General features: G+C 42.9%; 5 protein-coding genes across 5 annotated transcripts; 3 read left to right on the forward strand and 2 right to left on the reverse strand.

Annotated features, from left to right (window-relative positions):
• Positions 1-3,860: 3,860 nt before the first annotated feature.
• Positions 3,861-5,953, reverse strand: JR316_0005132 (uncharacterized protein; the record flags this gene model as incomplete). The annotated part of the gene is made up of 8 exons (XM_047890896.1): positions 3,861-4,025; positions 4,074-4,127; positions 4,175-4,640; positions 4,686-4,831; positions 5,253-5,462; positions 5,514-5,628; positions 5,681-5,830; positions 5,892-5,953. The coding sequence occupies 8 exons, from the start codon at positions 5,951-5,953 to the stop codon at positions 3,861-3,863; spliced, it is 1,368 nt and encodes a 455-aa protein (XP_047750657.1).
• A 1,450-nt stretch (positions 5,954-7,403) lies between these two features.
• On the forward strand, positions 7,404-9,080 carry JR316_0005133 (uncharacterized protein; the record flags this gene model as incomplete). The annotated part of the gene is made up of 1 exon (XM_047890897.1): positions 7,404-9,080. The coding sequence occupies one exon, from the start codon at positions 7,404-7,406 to the stop codon at positions 9,078-9,080; it is 1,677 nt and encodes a 558-aa protein (XP_047750658.1).
• A 6,540-nt stretch (positions 9,081-15,620) lies between these two features.
• On the forward strand, positions 15,621-16,303 carry JR316_0005134 (uncharacterized protein; the record flags this gene model as incomplete). Its single annotated transcript, XM_047890898.1, has 2 exons — positions 15,621-16,113; positions 16,164-16,303. The coding sequence occupies 2 exons, from the start codon at positions 15,621-15,623 to the stop codon at positions 16,301-16,303; spliced, it is 633 nt and encodes a 210-aa protein (XP_047750659.1).
• A 900-nt stretch (positions 16,304-17,203) lies between these two features.
• Positions 17,204-20,411, forward strand: JR316_0005135 (uncharacterized protein; the record flags this gene model as incomplete). The annotated part of the gene is made up of 8 exons (XM_047890899.1): positions 17,204-17,579; positions 17,679-18,022; positions 18,053-18,511; positions 18,564-18,734; positions 18,920-19,087; positions 19,140-19,289; positions 19,401-20,005; positions 20,051-20,411. The coding sequence occupies 8 exons, from the start codon at positions 17,204-17,206 to the stop codon at positions 20,409-20,411; spliced, it is 2,634 nt and encodes an 877-aa protein (XP_047750660.1).
• A 659-nt stretch (positions 20,412-21,070) lies between these two features.
• Positions 21,071-21,457, reverse strand: JR316_0005136 (uncharacterized protein; the record flags this gene model as incomplete). The annotated part of the gene is made up of 2 exons (XM_047890900.1): positions 21,071-21,387; positions 21,445-21,457. The coding sequence occupies 2 exons, from the start codon at positions 21,455-21,457 to the stop codon at positions 21,071-21,073; spliced, it is 330 nt and encodes a 109-aa protein (XP_047750661.1).
• Between the last annotated feature and the right edge of the window lie 5,379 nt (positions 21,458-26,836).

Raw genomic sequence — 26,836 nt, forward strand, 5'->3', positions numbered from 1 at the left:
TTAACCTAATAGCAAACTACTAGTCTGGATATACGAAATGTTTTGAATAACTGCCCAAGTATATATATAAATATAGCATCCATAGCTAATATTTCATCTCCAATCAGGATGTATAATAATAGGCAAACTTATGTTGGGCAAAGAGAGGTAGTATAGAAAAAATAAGCATAGCACTATATATCATGGTAGATAATAAGAATCATAATAGAGAAGATAGAATAAAAGAACATAAATCAAATTATCCATACACATTCTATCACATTCACTACACACTCTAAATCAACATGGCTGAAGGAAATACTAATGCATCCAATGAAGACTCTAGTTGTACATATAGAATCATGTTTGGATCTGCAGGTATGCCTAGATCTGGGTCTAGAAATGCACCCAAAACCTTTGATGGGAGATATGATAAAGTGGAATCATTCCTTAAAGTTATAGATCAATTATATGCAAAACACAGAATTACATCTCCAGCTGATAAAGTTTCCTTGGTTTTGGATTACTATGCACCAGTAGTTAAAAACTACATTAAGATTACCAAGGAATTTACTGCTAATAATTTGGAAAAGCTCAAGGACAATCTACTCAGAGCTTATGATGCAGAGCGACAAAAACCCATTTATGACATAACAAAAATTCACCATGCAGCAGAACACCAATCTGAGAGACCTATCACCAACTTGAAGCAGTGAAGAAAGTATGTTGTCAAGTATACTACCCAAGCAGGACAGTTGTTAAAGAAAGGAAGGATGAGCGAGTATAATTATAATGGTTATTTTTGGTCAAGCATACATAAGGATCTATGCAGACTTTTTCAACCCATGTTATTAATAGAGGCCAAGAATCATGACCGCACTCAACCTTACAAGGTTCAGGATATAATCAAGGTTGCAGAATAGCATTTCAAGCGAGATCAGTTCAGTGACCTGATTCCCAAACATTCTACTGCATATGCAAGAAAATCAGATACTAACTCAAGTTCAGACTCTGATGACTCTGATACTAGTGATTCAGAATCTGAAAGACATTCTTAATGCAAGCAATGTTCAAACCGCAAGACTAGTCGCAAACGGAAGGATCATTACAAAAAGAAATATGAACATCTCCAAAAAAAAAGAGAAGGAAAGGAAAGAAGCTAAGCAAGAAACTTCTACCAAGCAAGCTACAGATTTGCCTAAAAATGAAATGGATCACTTGGTTAAAAGTTTAAACAAGATGACTCTGGTTGTTAAAAGCAATCATGAGACTATTACTCAATTAATGCAGCAAACATATAATGTTCAGCCTAACATAGGACCTTATCCCAACAATACAGCTCCGGTATTATTCACTCACAATAATTTCAATTTAACCACCCCGGTAAATTATTCTAATAATAGCACTAATCCAGCTACTTATCTAAATAACATTCCCATCAATAATGCAAATCCTAACTATGCAAACATGCCTAGGGTTGCACCACATTGTTATGGATGTTTAAGCCTAGACCATTACATAACATCATTCCAACTTCAATATTTATTCTCCAACTACGGCTCATATGGGGCTCTATTTTGCACCACATTACTCAGTTCCCCTACATCTCCTAACAAATGGATATGTCACATCCCAAAGCTTATGGCATTCCAACAAATTTTATCCATTATTCTAAAATCTTTATCCGACTTACCATACGGCTTTGGTTACAGGCCCGAGGGACTACAACAGTATATCAAATATTACCAATACGCTCGAATTTTGCTTCAATAATGAGGCATGCATCCTCTACTCGCACAGGCCAAAAGCAAGCTAATTCGCAGCACTGAGTACTTTCTATATGACTATAACTTTACCACCAAATTACTCACACTTCAATCCATACTTGCCTTTTGGTTTTGAAAATACAATGCTTTACGACTTTTTAATCAAGTGGTATTATCCCGATTGGTTCCTTTTGACACATGTTTGGCCTTATTTCCTACCCATTAAGTTCTACAAAGGCAAGCACCATGCTTGATCCCAAACTGTTCAACTTAAAAATGATTTTATATTTCAGTTTACAAGATATGATGAAAGTGCAGAGCACACTCTGATCTCACTAATTCAACTTCAAATTGAAAATTTTTATTTATTTGTTTCAAATATTGTCCACTTCCCTATCCTTGACTCAACCTCGCATATACACGGGTACTATAGTTTACAATTGTTTGTTTGTACTTGGATCAATTCCCAATCATGTTTTCTTATGCCTATGACACTATTCAATTTTAAACCAAGTCCAAAGTATAACCAAGGTATTACAAATCAACTTCAAATAAAGCCAGAAATTTCAGGTTTTTGAAAATCAAAGTTTTATACCAAGGACTTGAAAAATTTCACGTTTTTGCATCAAGTTAAAAATAGAACAAAGTTCAACTTAATCATGTTCTCCGCGCCTGACAATGCATGGACCAAGTTTGCACCTTCTATCAACAGCCAAAACCACATTTGCTATATGTTTCATACCTTAAAACTACCTATAGAGATATACAATAACACATCCTGCGTATTACTGGAAGATGAAATACTCTGGGAGAAACCGTACAAACCCAACAACAACAACAAATTTATTTTGTACCCCCATACTTAGCAACCAAGTAGCAATCACGCAAGGTACATGTTCACTGCGTATAAGCAAGTTGATAAGAAAATACACCCTGTATCTACCAGCTTCTCTAAAGATTGCCAAGTTATCCGACAAGTCACAGAGGATCCATTACTCACACTAGGGCCACTACCCACGCATCTGCTGACATTTATCCCAACTCGAAAAATTTCTACCAAACGCATGTCCAAATTGAAGATTAATTTGGGTCAATTCTTATGGCCTGAAGAAGTCAAGCTATTCCAGCATGTTATGGTACTTAACGAGGATGGAATTGCTTTTGAAGACATTGAATGTGGAACTTTAAAGGAATCATATTTTTCCTCATATATTATTCCAACTATTGCACATTCTTTATGAGAAGAGCGAAACATTCTAATTCTGCTTGGCTTGCGTGACAAGGTTATAGAAATCATCAAGTTAAAAATGGATGCCGGAGTTTACAAATAAAGTCAGTCATTTTATTACTCACGCTGGTTTGTAGTACTTAAAAAAAATGGCAAGCTTCAAATCATTCATGATTTGCAACCTTTTAATCAGGTAGCAATCTACAATGCAGGAACACTGCCTATAGTAGATGATTTTGTGGATAGCTTTGCTGGACGACAATGCTATATAGTGTTTGATTTGTTTTGGAGCTTTGATGCTCGCAAAATTCATCCACGAAGTTGAGATTTGACTGCTTTTATGACTTTGTTGGGACTTCTAAAAATCACATCTTTACCTACCGGATTTACAAACTCCCCAACCAAATTTCAGAAGTGCATGGTCATTGTATTACAACCGGAGATACCACATGTAGCCAATATTTTTATAGATGCCATCTATAAAAAGTGCGGGTAGATTACAAAGCATTGTAAACCCAATTAAATATTTTTTTATTCAAAATTCTCGCACTGCGTTACAACCCTCTTGAAATGTTGTGAGAAACCGGAAATATTGCAGTGTGAATAAATTAATTTGAGGTTTACAATATTTTTGGGTATTGCAATATGAAAGAATAAGCGGCTAGTTTATAATCTCAACAAATTACTGTATGAGATGACAAGGAATCAAGAGCGTTATAAAACATTGCGAGAATTTATTGGGTTTCTCAATGATAAGGAGGATTGAATGGGATTTTGAGGCACCCAGCAGATTATAATAGAACAAATTTATTTATTCAGTAATAAAAGTACAGGCATGGTATGTAAAGCAGGGCAGAGCAGAGCAATAATTACAGCAATGAGAGACATCAGAATTTCTTAGCCTTACGTTTGATAGGTTGGCGCGTTCCCATGGTCTGGGCACCTTTCTTGGCCTTTTTAGCTGGTGGTTCTTCACCGTCGGCGGCAGTGGCGTCAGAATTGGGAGTAGGCAGGGCCTCATCCCCAGTCTCGAAGGGGTCTGAAGGTGGTGCCTGTAGCTAATATGAGCCCTAGATAGAGAATGTAATAAATACACTCACGTCTTTACGCTTTGGACCAGGGCGGCGTGGCGCCGCTTTCCTCTTTGCAGGGAGCTAATCATAATATTAGTGTAATGAACCAATCTCGAATGAAAACGCACCTTGATCTTGATCGGGGCTGGTGGGGAAGGGGAGCGTTTGTTTTCGGAAGAAAGAGAGGAAGAATCCTCAGAAGGGAGGTCAGGGGGGGATTCTGAAGGGATCCTAATCGCGTTTAATGCCATTCGGCGATGGGAGACTTGTTGAGGCACAGGTTCCGCCAGTGAAACAGCTGCAAATGCTTTAGCTAGCGCTGGTGCAGACCCATTATCTAGGGCGGGGTGGGAGGAGGGTGCGCGTGCTTGAGGAGATGCAGGTGCGGGTGTGGGTACACGAGCAGGTTCGGGTGTGGGTGCACGAGGGGATGCGGGTGCAGGTGCACGAGCAGGTGCAGGTGCTTGAGCCGCAGCGGCCATTTGAGCTTTACGCCGTTCTACCGGGTCTCTGAGGCGTCCGTCGCGTGCACTACCTTCCAAAGAGGACGACTTCTTGTCATGATCCACGGGCTCAGATGGTAAGATAATGTTCCTAGAAATTCATTAGCATAAAATCAAGCGCGTAAGGCATGCTTACTCTTGCCACCAAGCCACAGTCTCCTTGGCCCACGTATTGTCATCAGAAAGACCCGACAGAAGCGTCAGAATAAATGCGTAGAGGCGGTCGGCCTTCAAAATGCTTTTCGCCTCAGGCCAAGTCTTACCGCTGATTGCAATGACAAGCTTTGAAGGAGGTTAGCACTGACAGACTACTGGCAATGTCCACTTACCATCATGCAATAATAACATATGAGTCTTATCGTTAGTTCATATACTTTGTGAATCTGTCCTTTGCTGGCACGTCTTCCAAGCCTGTTGGCCTCGCCTACAAGCATACGTTGGACGAACTAGAGTGCCAATATGTATCAATGACATGTCAAAACATAAAAAAAAACTTACTTGGGGACCCAAGAGTGGTCAAAACAGACCTTGGACCTCGTTGTCTATGTCAAATGGGATGTCAGGGTCATACAAGCAAGCTGGCTAATCCAGCGCGTCTCCATTTTTGGTATCGGCTTCGAGTGATTCACATTGCACGCTATCCACAAATAAATCAACTCATATTCGCAGAAAATAACAAGCCGACTTACAGAATTTCACGCGCATTGAGGTCGGCGAGCTCGGCGAACTTGACACGTGGGATTAAAAGAGCGGCGTATGCAGGGTGTTTATAGCCCCGGTTCACCCTGGCACAGGCCAGTTTGTAGGCCTGTAGGTCAAGTGGGACCCTCAGATCAAATAGGATCAACTCCGGGATCAACTTATGTGCCTTGAAGAGATCGTCGGATCGCGAATGAGCTGCAGCACTCGATACCTTACAAGTATGGTTAGTCGATCTGTACATGCGACCTCACAAAATTCTTACCAAATCAATGACTTTGCCAATCAAGGCAGAATTGTCCTTGCACTTCTTGATGATATCCATAAGGTCGGGCATTAAGTCCTGCATCTCATAAAAGGACCAGAGCTTGGGTTGTAAACTAATATATGCATAAATAAATGCCCCAGAAAAAAAAAGGCGCATATACTTACTCCAATATTTGTTGTCGGGTCATACCATCCGTTATATGGTTGGCCAGAAACTCAAGACCCTCTTGGATGACGCTCTTTACGTTCAAAAATGGGTTGATGGACTGGTGAATCCATCTCGCGCCCTTCAGAGTGTCTGCTAGTTCGGGGCATCTACAAATAACGTTAGCGGTTAACGCGCACGGGGACGGGGGAGGGGGGGATTCAGGCTTACTCGAGTTCTTTGTTGGTGTTGATAGCCATGAGGGCTTTTTCAATCTGGGTCGGGGTGAGCATGGTGGTGGATGGTGGTGGTACGGGAAGAAAAGGGATGAAAAAAACTCCCTTCCGCATATACCGAGCGCAATGGTTATGTAATGGACACCTGAGGAGGTACAGATGTCCGCGCTATTCCGCGCCATTGCCATAACTAGCGGGCGAAGGAGGCGCGATTGCCATCGACAGCGAGCTGTCAGAGGATAAAAATAGCCCACCGCGAATCACCATAGCCAGGAGGTAGCCACCCAAGACGCCCCAGGTATATCCGTGTGTTGAAGCTTGTGGCCAGGGCTTTCGACAACGAGAAGGGGTGTATACGCACACCAAACGAACCCCTAGGTATTTCCGTGGGTTGAAGGGTGTGAGCACCGACTTGAGCAGCCTACAGACTACGGAATCACCGTAGTCAGCAGGCTGCCACCCAACGAATCCCCAGGTATCTCCGTGGGTTGAAGGATGTGGGCACCGACTTGAGCAGCCTACAGACTACGGAATCACCGTAGTCAGCAGGCTGCCACCCAACGAACCCCCAGGTATTTCCGTGGGTTGAAGGATGTGGGCACCGACTTGAGCAGCCTACAGACTACGGAATCACTGTAGTCAGCAGGCTGCCACCCAACGAACCCCCAGGTATTTCTGTGGGTTGAAGGGTGGTAGTGGTGCGGAAGTCAACAGAGCCAACAAACGGAACCCCTACCCAAATTCAGATTCCGCCTGATGGCAATTTCAAACTCCGACACACGTGGTGATCTCAACACGTTCCTGCGTCATTGGTTCTTCTTCGCTACCCAGGCTCATTGCTCGGGCAGCCTCACTACCCAGGCTCATTGCTCGGGCAGTACGCGCAACCTACCCAGGCTCATTGCTAGGGTAGAACGCGAGACACTACCCAGGCTCATTGCTTAGGCAGAACTCATAAACTACCCAGGCTCATTGCTAGGGCAGTACGCTTAAACTACCCAGGCTCATTGCCAGGGCAGTACGCACCGATAAATTGGAATTCCTGCTCCCCTGACTATCCATAATGCCCCCCATATATATCTTACAATATCGAGGTGTATTTGGTTGCTAATTCTACGTACAACAGACTACGCCCTCTTTTGACTGGTCCCAGGGCTCCGTCTTCCTACAAGACGGTATAATTTACTACTCTCCCAATTGTAACTGACCAGTCCGTATCAAGACCCCAGAGCGGAATCACCCCCACCCATTCCCCGAACGTGCAGAGCCAGATCCCACCTCTGTTAAGCATCCTGTCTGGTGGACAGACACCTTTGGGTGGATGTCCTTCATACCGCTCAACCCATCCTTTATCTCCGACCCCTTCGACACCTTTACCTGACAGCCTGAGCTGGATGTAACTCCTAGCTATAATACTCCACCCGGTCCCACTCTCTACCAGCTCGAAATTCATACTATAAAGCATTGGCGGTTTAAGGAACAATGTTTACTAGAAGCTGCGCACAAAATGAAGCTATGGTACCACGTACCAGCCAGTCAACCACCCCCGCCTTCCATCTTTAAATACGATGAGCCCTACACATCAAAAGAAGAAGCTTATCGCCAGATTAAATTGGCGCGAGATTGGTTTGCCGTATGGATGGGATTCTTTGCATATTTCGCTGCGTGTGCAAAGTATGACAAGTATTGTGCAGGAAAGATGGTGAGAGAGAAGGGCGAGTTACTACCCCGATGGTATACCAGGCTGCTCGAGGAGGTTCCGATGCTACAGCGATCCTGGTTGTACGGGCTTTTAACATCGCCAGCGTGTGTATTCTCACCCGACACTCAGCGTGCAGGGATAGTTATTCCCTGGTATGAATATGACAATCGGAGGCCCGAGATACAGTTCTTCCTGGACCAGCAGATTCCTGTTTTCTTTCCGTGGTGTGCCATCGCAGAACAGGCCATCATAAACAACCCCACCCTTTGCTATCTTGAGCCTCCTGCAAACCTTGTTTGGGATGCCCTTGAGAAGTTTCTGAACCGATTCCCCAGTGTTCCTCTCGCTGGCCTAATCCTTAGGTCTTACTTTCGATTTCATGATCGCCCGCTGCACTCCACCAAACATATATTGAGAATGGAACACAGTACGTCGTTGGTCACAAAATATATGTATGAAAAATTTGCCTCGCAAACCGACAAGGTCAAGGCGGCTATGGAGGAGAACCAGATGGAGGCCACGGTTGCAGAATTGAGGGAGATAGTAAGCCGAGCCATGGACATGGACCTCGCAGAGGCCAAGCGAGCCATAGCAAATCTCCCCACTCACGATTGGATGGACAAAGGTGACTACCACCGGAGAGGAGAGTTGTACGACCACGTCTCAATATTCTTGGAGAAACACGAGAGAAACCAGCGCTTTATCATTGCGACTGAGACCGAGGACGCAAAGATCAAAAGGCTTCAAAGAGAGGAGGCCCTCCCGGGGTACAACACATTGGTCTATAGGTGGAAAAGTGTCACGACGCCGGGGGGGAAGAAATTATACATGCGAGTTTGCCTCCTTCAATCAAAGCACGAGAGACTGTTCGCAAAGGTGCCTCCCTCTCAACGAACATACAATGCAGTCTCAAACGAGTGGGACATTTTTGATGAAGTGGATTTGCCACGAAAATATCTGCAATTTGTGGACCCCCCTCCTAGGAAGGACGGTTATATCTACGACTATCCTATCCAAGCCGCCCGCATCAATCCCCAGTCCATCATCCCCGACAACGATGTACCCCGTGTGGAATCCGTTCCCGTCATCCCAGAACCCTGTGTAGACTCTTCCTCGGGTGGTGTGACTTCCTCTCATGAAACTCAGTACGAAACATTCCCCATGGACACGGAGGAATTTCAGGAGGGGCCTTCCCAGCCTCTGGTACATCGTCCAGAGCCGGGCCCCTCCACCATGGATACCGACACTGATGAAGCTTCGAAAATCCACGATTACGATTGGGACACTGCCGACCTCATCTCCAACTTGCGATACAGCTATGGATTCGTAGCCTCTGTAGTCCCAAAGAAGGAGGATAAGACACCGGAAGGCTGGAAACACGCCTGTCAACACTTTGGGTTTTGTCAGGGTTTCTCCAGTTTCCCCTCTTTATCTTCACAGAATTATCTTACCCTTTCATTATCTTATCAATTATCTGATTAGATAGTTTATTTCTTTCATCACAGCCTTTTTGCTCCACTTCTTTCTAGTAAATTCTATATGATTCCTAGTCTTACTCATCCTTTTTCTATATGATGTCACTTTTATTCTTTAACCTTCCTTTATGATGTAATGTAGGGAATATTCTAGAATAGCTGTAGAGTATAAATACTGGACTTGTAGGTAGCTGTAGCTTCAGCTTCAATCTCTTAGGATATCCACTATCATTGGTGTGATCTCTTAGAACCATTGAATCTCTCTCACTCTCTTATTCTCTCTTTGCTCTCTTACTCTCCCTCTGCTCTCTCTCTCTCTTGCTTAATCTTTGTTGGTGGCCTTGTCACACTGATTATAGTGTTGCCCTGACAGAAGATTGAAGCTCTCTCAAGACAACTCCACCATCTCTCTTTCAACACCAAACTCTTCACCTCTTCAACCTCTTCAACACCATTACCTCAACCTTCTTCCTCCACTTCCAACCCACCAACCTCTTCATCAACCTCTTCACCAATCTTCTTACCACTCTCTACATCTCCACCAATCTTCAACATCCTCCTCAAGACCTTTCCTCAAGACCTTTGGCTCATCATCTTTCCTACTCTCTGTTGTGTGCTGTGTGTGAACTTAGTAGATAGGGATACCAACTGTTGGGGCAGACACAGTCCTACTAGTGTTCTGTTTTTGGTGGTCTAGGAAATATCCAGTAACCCTGTGATCCTAGGTTTAGAGCCCTGAGTGGTGTGACAACTGGGTATCCAGTAGATAGATATTTTTTTTTTTTAGAATACTTAGTATAGTTTCAAGGGCACTTTCAGTAGATAGCTTCTCCCACACACACATCAGAGAGCCTACCTACCCCTACCCATGGACATGGACCCCTCCCAATTGCCTCCCACCACTCCTTCTGTGGAAGAGCTCATGCATCAGGTCCAGCTCCTTACCCAAGAGTTGAATTTTCTTAGACAGCAGCAGCAGTCATTATCCACTCCACCACACCCTCAGCAACCAGTCAGTCAGTCACCATCACCACCACCACCACCACCACCTGCTGCTCTAGATATTCACTCTTTCCCTACCCCTCATGTTGCCCCTTCCTGTTCACACTCTGCCATTAAAGTCTCACCTCCAGATCCATTTGATGGTTCTATGGAGAAGGCAGAAAACTTCCTCAGTCAGCTTAAATTATATTTCTATGGGAAAGGGATTACAGATGACTTTCAGAAAGTTATTTGTGCTCTATCTCATATGAAAGGAGGTACTGCTGGGAAGTGGGCATATGAGAAGACTAAAGTAATAGACAATGCTCAGTCCCAAGAAGGTCTTTGGGCTGACTTTGTTTATGAATTTAGGGAAGTGTTTGCAGATCCAGACCCCTCCAACACAGCTAAGCATAAAATGCACATGCTCAAGCAAGGCAGACAGACTGCTGATGAGTATGTTGCTAGCTTCAGGGCTCTGATCTCAGATACTGGGTATAATGATGCTGCTTTGGTAGACCAATTCAAGGCTGGGCTTAATGAAAATCTCAGGAATGCAGTCTACTATGTTCCTGATATGCCCAAAACCTTGGATGGATGGATTAAATGGAGTACTAGGCTAGATAGGCAGTGGAGACAGAGTGAGGCCTTTACCAAGTCTCTTTCCTCCTCCTCTTCTTCTCCCTTCCTTAAAGCCCCAACTCCCAAGGCTGTTCCTAAGCCTACTCCAAATCCTCCAGTCTTTTCCAACAGCAGCTCAAGGACCTTTGGTGCTCAGGCAAAGCAACCAGATGTAGTTCCCATGGAGGTTGACTCTGGATGGAAGTCAGTTAGGCCAATTGTTTGCTTCAAGTGCAGAAAGCCTGGTCATAAGGCTGTAAACTGCAGGTCATCAGTTAACATCAATGCTATGACCCATGAAGAACTGGCTGACTACTTTGGGAAATTAATCTTGGAAGGCAAGGAGCAGAAAGATGAGGAAAAGAAAAATTTTTAGAAGCACCATTGGTGAAAGACATGTCCCAATGGAATAGATTTAATGTACTAGAAAATGAAATTGACAGACTTGATCCTCAGTCTTCAGATTCTGGTGCAGAAATCATGTCTTCTTCTTCCTCTCTTTCTACCTTCCCTGAAAAGATCTACATCCTCAACCATAATCCTAAAACCTCTACCCATTTGTCTGTCATCTTAAAGACAATGGACACAGAGAAAAGGTTATCTGTTGATGCTTTGCTTGATTCTGGAGCTACTGGCCTCTTTCTGCATTCTGGTTTTGTGAAGTATCATAATCTCAACACAAGGAAACTTCCTAGAGCCATTCCAGTCTATAATGTTGATGGTACTCTCAACAAGAGTGGCTCTATCCATGAGGAAGTAGACTTAATTATGGTACACAAAAACCATACAGAAAGGGCCACCTTTGCTGTTTGTGACTTGGGAGACAAATCTGCTATCATTGGACATACTTGGCTTTGGCACCATAATCCAGATGTTGATTGGAAGACAGGGGATGTCCAGTTTATTAGATGTCCCTCTGACTGCCAAATGGAAGCCAAAAGAGCCAGAAGAAAGAGGCAGAGAATAGCTGCAGTCAAAAGGAGGAAACTCCCTCAATTTGATGAAGAAGAAGATGATTCTATTGAAGATTCTTCTGATTCTGAGATTGAGCCTGAGGATAGAATTTTTATCTCATACCTTCATCCTCAGAAGCAGTCTATTAATGCTACTTCTACTATGTCTCAAAGATTAGCAGAAGAGTCTCATCAGCAAGCTGATTCCCCTAAGAAAACCTTTGAAGAAACTGTTCCTAAGCACTATCATCAGTTTAAAGGTGTTTTTTCAAAGGAATCTTTTGATAGGCTACCAGACAGAAAGCCTTGGGATCATGCTATTGAGCTAAAACCTGGTTCTGAACCTTACAGATCCAAGATTTATCCTCTTTCTCCCAATGAACAAAAGGAACTTGATGCCTTTTTAGAGGAAAATCTGAAGTCTGGCAGGATTAGACCCTCCAAGTCACCTATGGCCTCCCCTGTATTCTTTGTCAAGAAGAAGGATGGATCTCTTAGGCTTGTCCAGGACTATAGGAAACTGAATGAAATGACCATCAAGAACTCCTACCCCCTTCCATTGATTTCTGACATCATCACCAAACTCAGCAAAGCCAAATACTTCACCAAACTTGATGTTAGGTGGGGATTTAACAATGTCAGAATCAAAAAGGGAGATGAATGGAAAGCAGCCTTTAGAACCAATAGAGGGCTGTTTGAACCATTGGTCATGTTCTTTGGTTTAACCAATAGTCCTGCTACCTTCCAAACTATGATGAATGATATCTTTATTGAGCTCATTGATGGAAATGTTGTCATTGTCTACATGGATGACATTTTAATTTTCACTGAGACTCTTGATCATCATAGAGAGGTAGTCAAGCAAGTTCTGCAAATCCTAGAACAGAACAAACTCTACCTTAAAGCAGAGAAATGTGAATTTGAAAAGGAAAAGATTGAATATCTTGGACTAATCATTTCACAAGGCAGGATTGAGATGGATCCTGTCAAGGTAGAGGGAGTTTCTAAATGGCCTGAACCTGAAAATGTCAAGGATGTCCAATCATTCTTGGGATTTGTTAATTTTTATAGAAGGTTCATAAAGGATTTTGCAGACATTGCTAAGCCCCTTCATGAATTGACAAAGAAAGGAACAGTCTGGAGATGGAGTCTTAGACAGCAGGAAGCCTTTGACCAGTTAAAGAAGAAAGTCACTTCTTCACCTGTCTTGATTTTCCCTGATGATAACAAGCCATATAAAGTTGAAGCAGACAGTTCAGATTATGCTACTGGGGCTGTTTTATCTCAGGAAGGATCAGATGGGAAATGGCATCCTGTAGCCTTTATGTCTAAGAGTCTATCTGAAGTAGAAAGGAATTATGAGATCCATGACAAAGAGATGCTGGCTATTATCAGAGCACTAGATGAATGGAGACATTATCTTGAAGGAACCCAACATTCCTTTGAGATTTGGACAGACCACAAAAACTTAGAGTACTTTATGGTTGCCCAAAAGCTCAGCAGAAGGCAAGCCAGATGGTCACTCTTCCTGTCCAGATTTGATTTTACTCTTCATCATAGGCCTGGTAAAAGATCTCTTAAGCCAGATGCTTTGTCTAGGAGACCAGATCATAAAAAGGGAGAGAATGATAACCAAAATGTAGTTCTCCTCAAACCTTCCTACTTTAAAATCCAGGCTCTCAAGCAGGGTCATGCTACCATTACTGGTGCAGAAAATGATCTTCTTAAGAAGATTAGAGAAGCTAAGGAGATGGATGAAAAGGTGGTCAAGGCAGTTCAGGAGCTCAAGAAATCTTCTACCAAGAAGATTGAAGGACAGGAATGGTCAGAAGAACAAGGCCTTATTCTCTACAGGGGGAAGGTGTATGTTCCCAAGGACAAAGATCTTAGAAGAAAGATTGTGGAACTGCACCATGATGCCTTCATTGCTGGACATCCAGGGAAATGGAAGACAATTGAGCTAGTCTCTAGGAATTATTGGTGGCCAGGAATGTCACATTTTATTGCAGCCTATATCAGAGGTTGTGATAGATGCAACAGAACCAAAACCTTTCCAGCCAAACCTCTTGGCCTTTTAATTCCTACTGAGATTCCCTCTGATGTCTGGCAATGCATCTCTGTGGACTTTATTATGGGGTTACCAGAATGTCAAGGGTATAATGCCATTATGGTGGTTGTGGATAGACTTAGTAAAATGATCCACATTATCCCTACCACAGATGAAGTCACTTCTGAAGGGACAGCCAGACTATACAGAGATTATGTCTGGAAACACCATGGCTTACCCATTAAAATTCTGTGTGATAGAGGTCCACAGTTTGTCTCAAGGTTTATGAAAGAACTCAACTCAATACTTGGTATCCAGACAGCTTCATCTACAGCCTACCATCCCCAAACTGATGGTCAGACTGAAAGAGTTAACCAAGAAATTGAGCAGTATCTTAGACTCTTTATAAACCATAGACAAGATGATTGGGTTGAATGGTTAGCTCTAGCTGAATTCTCTTATAACAATAGAGTTCAGGCTTCAACCAGGCAGACACCATTCATGCTCAATAATGGCAGACATCCCAGAATGGGCACTGAACCCCTTAGAGATAGTAAAATGGACACTGTGGATACCTTTGTGAAAAATATGGAAGAAGCCAGGAAAGAAGCAGAGTCTGCACTTAGAAAAGCTGCTGATGATATGGCTAAATTCTATAATAGACACAGAGGTACTCCAACTCAGTACAAAGTTGGGGATTTGGTATGGTTGGATGGCAAGGACCTCAAAACTGATAGGCCCTCCAAGAAATTGGATGATAAAAGATATGGGCCTTACAAAATTACCAAAGTTATTAGCCCTAATGCCTATGAGCTTAAGCTGCCATCTACCATGAAAATCCATCCAGTGTTCAATGTGGTTAAACTTCTACCTTATCACCCAGATATTGTAGGAAGAAAGCCTCCTTCTAGACCACCTCCTATCATTCAAGGAGAAAATCCTGAGTGGGAAGTTGAATTTATCAAGGACAGCAGACTTTTTAGAAACAAACTTCAATATTTGGTCAAGTGGAAGAACTACCCTAATGAAGAATGCACTTGGGAGCCTGCAGAGCATTTGAAAAATGCTTCTAAGGCTATCAAGGACTTCCATGCCAAACATCCTTCAGCACCTAGAAGGATTTCTGCTGTGACCTTTGATAGACTTTCTTTCACTCCTATTATTAACTTTACTGAACCTCCTCCTCTTCTTAAACCCTCTAAACTAACCCATCCATGTGCACATTGTGGAAAATGTGCCTTAGAGAGGGGGTGATGTCAGGGTTTCTCCAGTTTCCCCTCTTTATCTTCACAGAATTATCTTACCCTTTCATTATCTTATCAATTATCTGATTAGATAGTTTATTTCTTTCATCACAGCCTTTTTGCTCCACTTCTTTCTAGTAAATTCTATATGATTCCTAGTCTTACTCATCCTTTTTCTATATGATGTCACTTTTATTCTTTAACCTTCCTTTATGATGTAATGTAGGGAATATTCTAGAATAGCTGTAGAGTATAAATACTGGACTTGTAGGTAGCTGTAGCTTCAGCTTCAATCTCTTAGGATATCCACTATCATTGGTGTGATCTCTTAGAACCATTGAATCTCTCTCACTCTCTTATTCTCTCTTTGCTCTCTTACTCTCCCTCTGCTCTCTCTCTCTCTTGCTTAATCTTTGTTGGTGGCCTTGTCACACTGATTATAGTGTTGCCCTGACAGGTTTAGAAAGGATGGGGCAGAACAGTTTGTCTCAAACACGGATCGTCAACTCATCTGTCAGTTTCATGACGGTTTGATGGGGTCAACTGACCGTCCGCTCCCTCAAGACATTCACGATCTCCACCCGCAAAATTACCTATCCCTTCAAGTTTTAGGGAATCTCAGCCTTATCCATCGGCCCATCCCAAATCTATTTGTTTTCGCTCATCACGACATACGTGCACCTCAGGAAAAGTCCGACAGAATGTCTGCTGATTGGAGTATTGGAGTCGAAACCCCAGAGGCTGCTTTATATGTCTTACGAGTCTTCCAGTCCCATCCTGGGCATACAGTTGTCAGTGTGGCACACAGACTTTTGTCCAAAGGAGTGCAGTTTCGAACTCTTGTCGGGCGTAAAAATGTGGTTCAGGTGCATCAACCCTACAAGGAAGTTATCTTTTACCGCAAAGTCAGCTACAAGTTTACCAACGACGACTATGAGTCCTCAATGCTGGCCTGTCGGCAGATACTGGACCAACAACGCGGTCGTGCAGCGCTACTCATGGGTGGAATAGTAGGACGAATCGCCAAAGAGTATCTGAGCACAGAGTCTGTTCTCCAGGGCCCATCAGTAGAATTGCTGAGAAATGGACGCGGATATGTCGCTAATCCAGAGGCCGAGTTGCTGGCTTACTGCAATGACGGGCTTACAGAACACGATATTGCGATTATTATCGGGTCGTATTCTCTCATGACGGGTAAGTGTTCACTACATTTAACTGATTGCTCTATTTAATGTCGTTTTTAGATTTTAAAAATCAGGTCGGAGTCAAGTCTTGGTTTCCTCCCCCGGCGGTATGGAATGAAATCGACAAGAATGGGATAGGATGGCTGGAATGGACTGAACGCAACGAGTACTGGTACCAGACTAGGCTGGAATTAATTTGAAATGGCAAAGCGCAACCTTTAACGCTTCAAGACTGGAAGAGCCTTCTCAAAAATAAGCCAGTCCGTATTCTAAGGGAATCGGTGCGAGCTCAATCAGCGGCATTTGTCCATGAACATATCCCCATAACCAGGAATCCTCGTAGATAGGTAGCACATTTTTCTTGTTTCTTCATTCACGGATCTACACCACTACTCACAGTGTATTTTTGCCTTTGTACATACTACAAAACAAATTTTATGTATACTATCTATATTTCTTCGTACAGACTATTGGTCAGATATCATGTATACCACGGAAAAAATTGTTTGGACCTGCATCGAAACATGTGTGAATCAATTCTGAGCCCAAAAAACATAAAAAAAACATGAGATTGCTTACAGTAAGCTGGTTAGGCCAATCAAAACTCCGCTAAGTTTTGAACTCCGACACCGCGCCCTATCACACGTGAGGTTGATGTCTGCACTCTCCTTATTTGCTCTACCCAGGCTCATTGCTTGGGTCAGAACGAATTGGTGGCTCGCTATCCAGGCTCATTGCCGGGATAAGAGCTTCCTATCCACTGTCCAGGCTTATTGCTAGGACAAGGATTTTCTACCCCCTATCCAGGCTCATTGCTGGGATAAGGGTGTCGTTCGCCTGCCCAGGCTCATTGCTTGGGCAAGGATATCCCCCCTATCCAGGCTCATTGCTGGGATAAGGGTATCGTTACTCTGCCCAGGCTCATTGCTTGGGCAAGGATTTTCTACTCCCTATCCAGGCTCATTGCATGGATAGTTGTACTTCAGCAGGCCGTAATTATGTCCAACGAAAAAAGACCCTGCTTAGGGTGCCATAAACTCTTTGTACCAGGTCGCTCCTTGAAGCAGCATACCAACAAATGTAAAAAATATCCTGCTGCAATGAGCAAGGTCCTGAAGGGGTTCCAGGAAAACTTCAGCAGGCAGAATCAGAACAGTAATGTTGCCAGTGGTTCTTCGCACCAGGCAACCCTGAATAATGAGCCCGGGCCTATGGACGTTGATGTCCATCATGAGTATCTCGATGTGGATATGGTACCACCTCCAATGCCCCCTGCGCCTCCACCTAAATCACCAACACCACCACCACATCCCCCGACACCACCACCTCCCATTGAATGGCCCAGAGGACTTCCTCCACGCGTTATTAGATTGCCACAGCGCTTCCGAGACGAGGTCCCACCCAAACCTCCTCTAATTATACCACCAGTCGTGGAGGAGGAACCACCTCAGCCTCAGGAACCTCCATCTGTGGAGAGTCTGTATCGAACACCAATGAATGGCTATGGGATATTTTGAGAGTATACCTATAGTCCCCCTTCTATTACTCCTGATGAACATTTCACACTGTCATCAGTGTCCGATTCTCCAAATATTGCCAAAGACCCAGCCGACTCTTTGAGAAAGGCGTCAGAGGGAACACCAATGGCCCTACCTTCGGATTGGTTCTTGGATTCTGAGCCAAAAGACAACAAGAGCTTGCTATTCAAAAATCGTTCTACTCAACTTATCATGTCTTGGTTTTACAACGGCCACGGTACTAAATCCTACGCTGATACCGACAAATTGATTCACCAAGTCGTACTGGACCCGGATTTTGACCCCAAGGACTTTGATTCCTCCTTTTCTACTGCTCAAGAGGCAGCACGTCTGGACGAAATCTCCACCCAAAAAAATTCTACAGATTCTACTTTGTCAGAAGTGTGTTGACCGGAAGCTGGGTGGATCAAGGGCAGCTTTTCAATACCAGTGCCATGCGACGGTTTCATATTCGATTCGGAAGAGGAGGCTCCTCAATTTGTTGTTGAAAACGTCATGTATCAAAAACCTCTAGAAGTTATCAAACAGGCCTTTGCAGAATGCACCTCTGAGACGTATACGACCATACCGTACAGAGAATTTTGGCGTCCCTCACCTGACGAACCACCCAAACGCTTATTCTCAGAGTCCTACGTGGCGGACATTTTCAATGAAGAGTATGAAAAGATCAAGTCAGAGCCACGCATAGGTCCCCACAGACACCTGGAGCCCTTTGTCGTTGGTATCGGGATTTTTTCAGATTCTACCCACCTGACCAGTTTTGGCGATGCTTCTATATGGCCGATCCTTATGTATATCCTCAACCAGTCAAAATACACCAGAGGGAAACCTAAAGAATTTGCTGCGCACCATATTGCGTATATCCCTAAAGTAAGTTTGTATTGACTGGCATGTACTATTCATATTAACGTTTGGGTCATAGCTCACAGACACTTTTCAAGATTGGCATCAGCGACAGTTTGGCAAAGCTGCGACATCTGAAATGCTCACCCATATGAGATGCGAGGTCAATACAGGCGTCTGGGGGCTATTACTTGATGAGGATGTCAAACGAGCGTATGCTGAAGGAGAGGCCGTAGAACTGGCCGACAGAGTATGTCGAGCTATGTATCTCTGTTTTATTTTTAGTTCAAATGACTACCCCGAAAAGTAAGTCAACATCTACTCGTTATTTCGTTTGATAACTAATGTACAAGCAGAATGCTGCAGTCCTGCTGCAAGTGTCGCGGCACTTGCTTGTGTCCACGTTGTTTAATTCAAACTATGAATGTCCCAAAGGTTGGATCAAAGATGGATATGCGAAACCGGCTCAAGCTAGCTCGCGTTGACAGCAAAATTCGTCAATTTGACATCGAAACTGCCCATAAAGCATTGTTCTTGGGGAAAAAGATTAACAGCAAGGCGGTTAATGGCTTGCTGCAACAGACCTCTGCTTTTCCAATTCGGGTATATTTTTATTTCCTCATATCTACGTATTTTGTCTAAGAATATTACATAGAACGCTTTTTCCAAGGCTTTATTTGAATATGGCTTCAACTTTTATCGGATGTTTACTGCTAACCGTGTCGAGATACGCAAGCTGCTGTGTGAGGACAGGGAGTTACTGGAGCCCACTCCTCCTGATTTACATTATCACATCTCATCAGACGTGCGTTGAAAGTTAGATATACTACCCTGGATGTCACAAAACCAAAACGATCCGGCGACAAGGGTAAGCCAGATTTTTCGCTTGTTTTTATATACTCAATGTTGTATTTAGGACTTTATGCTTCGTCTCAAAACTCACCTTTATGCCCGCTTATCAGGGGTAAACGAATTCAGTGATAGCATTGGTACCCATGAGCGACTCCAAATCACAATATTCGGTGACCGAATTTACGAACATCAGGTTCTACGCATCAACTATACTTCGTATGATATGTGTCGAATACAAGATACCTTGAAGCCAAACTCTTCCCGATGTGACATCATGGTACTTGCTAGCAACAAAGGTGCAGATCAGCAGGTTCATCTTTATTGGTATGCCCGTATCATTGGAATCTACCACGCCAATGTGGTAATATCTACCCCTGATGATTACTACCGTGCCTCCAAGCACAAAGTGGATTTTCTTCATGTCCGATGGCTGGGTGTTTGTGAAGATTGCCATTACGGTTGGAAATATAGAAGGCTTCCACAGTTGGTGTTTGGTGATATCAATGACTCTGCGTCGTTTGGTTTTGTGGACCCATCCCTCGTAATTCGTGCAACCCATTTGATTCCTCGCTTCATTCTTGGAAAAATACCGACTCTCGGCCTATCTGTAGCTTATAGAAGCAAAGAAAATAATGAAGGGGAAGAATGGGAGAGATATTATGTCAATTTGTGAGTACATTTAGTCACTTCTTACCCTTTACTAATTTTTTACAGTTTTGTGGATCGCGACATGGTCATGCTGTACAGAGGGGGTGGAGTTGGCCACGCTAGCACGCGAGCCGCTACCAATTCTCTTAGGCAAGACCGACGTGCAGATGACATTGCCTCTCGCAAAAAACGCCGCGAGGCACATGAAGCACCCGATCCTGATCTGGAACCAGATGGGGCCTCAGACCAGGAGCAAGACGCTCAGGACCAGGCTAAAGTGGCACCTGAAAACAGCGCCGATTCTGATGACAATGAAGATGACAGCGACCAGCATACCGATTCTGAAGAGGAGGAGGAGGAGGAGGAGGAAAGCGACGAGGATGAGGACCGGGGTGACCTCGATGAACTTGGGTTCGCTGAATACTAACTGTAGCTTTATGTGAGTCTGTCGTTGATTCTCTTGTACCTCTACTAACACCTTTTTAGATGTATCCTTGTCTTGGCGAGTAATACACAATACTTTTCTTGATTTTAGCGTGATTCGGTAAGAAAATGTATTGATATTTAACTGAAATTTTATTGTAACATCCCTATACATCGCTGTACGCCCTTTGGGCTCTACTCTCTCATTGTGCAACTACGTATGTGTGCCTTACCCCCCTCACATCAACCCTCATACACCACCTTAGCTGCAGCCCGACACGTGCCTTACCCCCCTCACATCAACCCTCATACACCACCTTAGCTGCAGCCCGACACGATACCGCCCTTATATTTCAGCGATAAGGACAGCACCAAGCATCGCCCCCAACCCAGTTCTGCAGTCTATTTCGACCTGGACGTGCCTGGCGCGCGCCACGCGTGTGCTGCGTATGCGCGCGCCACGCGTTTGATGCGTATTGCGCGCGCCACGCATGTGATGCGTATGCGCGCGCCACGCGTGTGCGTGTTCGTCCAGATACAAAGAGGCGTTGATACGGGGAGGGAGGGGTATACAAATCTCACATGGATGTGTTTTGAAAAATAAAACTTGATTTCATTGTACACGCGTCACGGTAAACTCATAGTGCCTGTCGAACGGGCCCTTTATTCCATCATCTCAACGTCCTGATCATCCCCCTCCCCATCGCGCATCTCAACGTCGCTGTCTTCGACGGTCCCCGAGTCCTTGATACGATTTTCGACTGCGACAACCTGTTCCTCCCGCTCTCGAATTTCGCCGTGGGTCGAAACGACGGGTTCGGTGTCGACTCGCCCGGTCATGGGCTCTTCTACGCTGACAACGATCTCGACCTTGTTGTCGGTATCAACGTTGACGCCGATTTTTGCGTGCCCGTTGCGGCCATCAACGGCAACGTTGAGCCTGAGGCCGTCGCGATCGATCGCGAGGCCGAATTGTACTCCTTGGAGTGCAAAAAAAAATTAACAGTGAGTACTTACTTTGAATATTGAAGACTCACCTTGCTCATCCATTTGTCGTCTTCCGTTAACTCTTGTTATGCCATTAGAATGCAGTGGTGACTCGCTGGCGCACTGTGGCAGGTTTGGTGGTGGTGGTGGTGGTGGTGGTAGTTGAAAAAAAGAAGCGCGCCGCCATCGTTGATGACTGCGGCGCGCTTTTCCACGCCCGTTTTGGTCATCGTCGTCGACGATGAGCTCGATATCGACGATTTTTTAACGGATTAGCGTGTTTATTTTATGTATACGTATAGAAATACAACGCTTACCGTGTGTGAAACTTCAAATAAGCGATCGTATGTTATATTTAATACACACGCCGGGGCAAGACATTTGGCCCCTATGTCGACCGGTTATGTAATGGCCGGTCAACCGGACTTGTCGTAAACATACAAAAATTCTTACTTGATTTTGCAGGGTAAAACAAATAATTGTTTGGATATTGTAAAGCTAATAAAAATATTACTTAACATTGTAAACCGGGCCCCAAAATTTGGGTGCATTTGTAAGACAAAAAATTTATTGTATTGGTTTACATAGCATTGTAATCTACTGCCTATTTAGTTGATGTGATTTACCAATCAAGTGTCCAAAATCTCAGTACTTGAATGCAGATGGAGAACCGGAAACTATACCCAAGAATTCTGGAATTTAAAAATTTATTTGGGAACATGCACAAGATGTACACCAAGTAATGCATTGGATTAAAGAATCTGGCGCTACATTTGCAGCAAACAAATCACAAATATGTCTTCCAGAAGTACTCATTGTGGGACAGACATGTAACGCGCAAGGGAGATCTCCAGACAAAGCAAAAATTAATAAAATTATGGAATAGCCTCCACTTACCACCGAACAGGAAGTACAAAGGTTTTTGGGACTAGCAGGCACAATGCATATATGGATACCCAATTATTCTACTTTGGTAAAACCCTTATCAGAATTATATCACAAAGACAAAGAATTTATCTGGGATGAAAGGCGTCAAAATGCATTTGACACCATTAAGAATAAAATCACAAATGCTCTGATACTTATGCTAATTGACTACTGCTCAGAACGACCTGTCATTCTAGCAGTAGATTCTGGCAAATATGCAGTAGGAATGATTTTATATTAGATTGATGAAGATGGTAGAAAACGACCAGCTCAATTTGGGTCCATACCAATGAGTGAACCATACCAATGAGTGAAAGGGAATCAAGATACTCACAACCAAAGCTAGAATTATTTGGACTATATTGGGCCCTGCAACACTGGAGAATTTACTTAATAGATGTCAAAAACTTGAAGGTAGAGGTAGGTACAAAATACATCAAGAGAATATTAAATAATCCAGATTTACAACCCAATGCAGCTATAAATAGATGGATCCAGGGAATATTGTTCTTTGCTTTTGAATTGGTACATGTATCTGCGCAGAATCACAAAGGGCCAGATGCATTATCCCGAAGACCCTTAGCAGAAGAAGAAATAGCAGAATCAGATGATGATAGTTGGCTAGATGCAATCACACTCAATACAGACCAATGGAATAACAGACATCAAACAGGTTTTGGCTTCTAGAACCGCACAAAATACTCTTTTAGAAAATATTAAACATTTTCTACAAACATTAGAAACACCCATATTCATGGATAGTCAGAAGAAAAGAAAATTTTTAAGCAAAGCAACTCAATTTTTTATTTAGAATAAACGGATGTACAAGTGCAATGATACTTGATCTCCATTATTAGTAATTCAGCGACTTGAATCCAAAATTGCTATACTCCGTCGAACACATGAGGAACTAGGACATAAAGGGGTCACCTCTGTATATGAACTACTTTGACATTATTTCTACTGGCCACACATGCAAGCAGATGTACACCATCATGTATGTACCTGTCATGAATGCCAAGTACGGAGTTTGAAAAGAACAGAAATTCCACTTACCATATCTACTCCAACAAAATTATTCTCAAAAATATATCTTGATATAATGCACATGCCAACCTCACATGACAAGAAAGTCTGTATTATTGCAGCCCAAGATGACCTATCAGGAGTATGCAAAGCTTGAGCACTAGAAAACAAGACAGCAGAAGAATTAAAACTCTTCTTTTGGGAACAGATATATTGTCAATATGGAGCACCTGAACATGTAATCACGGATAATGGAGGAGAAATAAAAGGTGCATTTGCAATATTACTCAAACGTCTAAAGATTCTACAAATATGCATTACTCCTTACAACCATCATGCTAATGGAGTAGTAGAACGTGGTCACTTTGTGTTACAAGAAGCTATCATAAAGTCATGCTAAACTACTAGAACACCTATCACTCACTGGCCTGAGAAGTTGTCAGAAGCCTTATTCACTGATAGGGTTACAATTAGTTGTATAATAGGATTTTCCCCATATCAACTTCTGCATAGAACCGACCCCTTACTTTCCTTAGATTTGGCCAAAGCCACTTTTATGGTTGAAGGATTCTGTCCCCGCATGTCAATCAGTCGTTTACTAGCCATGCAAATGCAGCAACTCAGCAAACACCCAAAAGACATAGAACAGGCCTCAAACATCTTCAAAAAAGCTTGCTTTGCTTCTAAAGAGCAATTTGAAAAGCGGTTTATACACCAACTATCCAGAAATAAATATAAAATTGGAGAATTAGTATTGGTTTGGAATATAGCCATTGAAATGAGTCATAATTGCAAACATAAAGTACAATACTTAGGGCCATTTATTATCAAACGGCATCATGAAAACGGGTACTATATTGTTAGCAAATTAGATGGAGTGGAGTATAAGGCCAAGGTGGCACCTGCACGGCTCTTACCCTATATCACCAGGGATCATCAATTCATGAAAGAGAATCCTACATATCGTAATAATTGCGAATCTGATACATCAGGCACCACTACTTCTGAATCTAAAAGTGACAAATCTAGCGATTTCTAATGTTAAGTGACCCTAACTAAAATAGGAACACACAAAATCTAATGGTTCAATACTACTCAAATACTGCTTTACCCCATCGTTCACCAATGTTCAGAGCAAAGACCCTCATATCCCCCACTATAGGACATCTCCTCTTTATTGCAGCAGACGGCCAACCTACCTATGTGAAATATGATGGGCAGCACACCATTCATTCTAAAGACTACCCTCCACCCAGTGCTGCTATGGCTAGCAAGTCTAGCATCACAATTATTACCGCCACCAACTCTGATAGTGAAGATTTGACGCATATATCTTGCACCCCTACTCCCTGCATAGAAGTATGGAAAAGATTATGCAAGGGTACTATGGATCACTACTAGAATCAACACCCCTGTTTTCCTGCATCTTACCTGCTTGTTCATTTTGAGCATCATGCCAATGTGGAAGGTGTCTACTGCAAATTTGACCCAGGATACTTTACTACAAAGAAGTTTCGCAAACTATGGCACAGACCACCTGCCCTAATTTTATGTTTGCACATATTTTTGAGACCAATTCCCGTCCCCAAGACACAATTCAAGGGTGCAAAATGGCGATATAACCTTCATTCGAGTCTTACACTTGCCAAACCTATTCAGCGTGGCAATATTGTTGTGGTAAAACACAAGGAGGAATCTGAGGAAGTTTACTACATTGCCACCCTTTGTGTCGCAATTACGCACAAATTTTCCTTCATTTAGCTCAATGCCTATACCATCAATCAACAAGTGAATGCAAACAGTCCAACAAGCCGTCCGGAACACGTGAGGTTGCCGGTTCTGCCGAGAGGTAGTTGAACATGTTTGTCCACGGGTATCTTTTGGGTATCGCCAAGACAAAATACCCAGCCGTTGACCTTAGACAATGAATAACATAGAAAGTTTTCTACCTATAATCATACTGTATACATAGATAATCGTTCTAACCCTTGTTGCATTGTATTGAGATGGCTGTTTCATGCATGCTGGCTCAGTACACGTCCTTCTTGTCAACTTCCCAAAGATACACTCAGGTCTATATGGCAACCAAACTGCAACTAAATCCTCCCGCTACGCGTCAAACTTCTCTCAAATATATTTAACACGTCTTTTGAAGCTCAGATGTCTGTTGAGTATTGCAAATGCAATTCATGCAAAAGTACAAAGGTTCTTGAAGGTGCTCATTTCAGGGCTTGCCGTGATGGAGAATTCTCCAAAACATCGCGAAAACCGCCATAAGTTTGCCAGATAATACATTGCTAATAAAGGTAACAAATGGCACTAAGGACACAAAGATTATAAATGGCCTTACTTGTAAGCACTTACAAGTAAGGACACGTTATAATTAGCAACATTGCAAATCCTTAGTAACTTTCAGTCATTCTTAGTTGACCTTTGAAGGCAGGGCAAATCTTTAATTGCCCTTGCAAAGCTGGGTAAGTTTGCAAAGATGTGCGCTCATTAATGAATCTTATTTCACTCTTTCTGGCTTGGCCGCCGGTATCCAGAAATGTACAAATTGCTTATTAACCAACTAAATACAAATACACGTGTAGTAAAAAAAGCTACTGTAGAAGTCAAAACAGTAGAGCAAAAAAACTACACTAAAAGCGAGAATGAGACCGAGTGCGAGAATCAGATAGTTGGTCACTTTTGTGTTGAAAATGAGTACATTGTGGAATAGATGGTACAGAATATGATGTGCACTTACTATCTGACCAGCCAAACCCAGTCCCACATGTGTGCTAGTACTGTTAGAACTGTATATGCTAAAGGTTATAAGGCAGAAATCTCACAAGTTAGGAAGAAATTCTTACCATTTAATTTCTTGAAGATGGGGGAAGTGAAAAGCCTTGACAGAGTTGTTTTGAGTTGTGCAACGGTCTTTTAGAGTCCCCGTCCCCAATTTCCGTGGCCCCAATGTCTGACTCTATGTCATGTGATCTCTCACGGAACTTTGTCTCTGAGCTTGCTCTGAGCAGTGAGGAGCGCCCCGTGGTTATAAATATTGAACAATCAATATAATAACTAAAAATCAATGAATAACCTACACTACTAATCTAGATATTGGTCTACCTTTCAATTTTTAGGGAAGATTTCATTAACAAGGAAATATTTTTCTAAAGCTTTACAATACAATATAAGGCAAAGCATATAATTATATTGGAAAATAAGGTAGAATTTATAATTCTCTGATTATACATACATCTGAAATCTTTTGCTATGACTTACAATAAGAACAAATATTAAAATCCCAAGCAAAGATCAGTTAATAATTCACTAACCTTTCAAAGGCAATCCAAGGTCAACAAATGTTTTGATTGGCTTGGTAAGGTCGGCTAATTCCTGACTTACCTTAAAAGGGTACAAAGGCAATGCATGTTTTTGGCGGTTTTCGCAATGAACTTGCAATGCATGCCTCGTCAAGAGAAAGAATAATCTGTTCAACAA

This window comes from Psilocybe cubensis, chromosome 4 (assembly GCF_017499595.1).
Source record: "Psilocybe cubensis strain MGC-MH-2018 chromosome 4, whole genome shotgun sequence".
Taxonomy (NCBI): domain Eukaryota; kingdom Fungi; phylum Basidiomycota; class Agaricomycetes; order Agaricales; family Agrocybaceae; genus Psilocybe; species Psilocybe cubensis.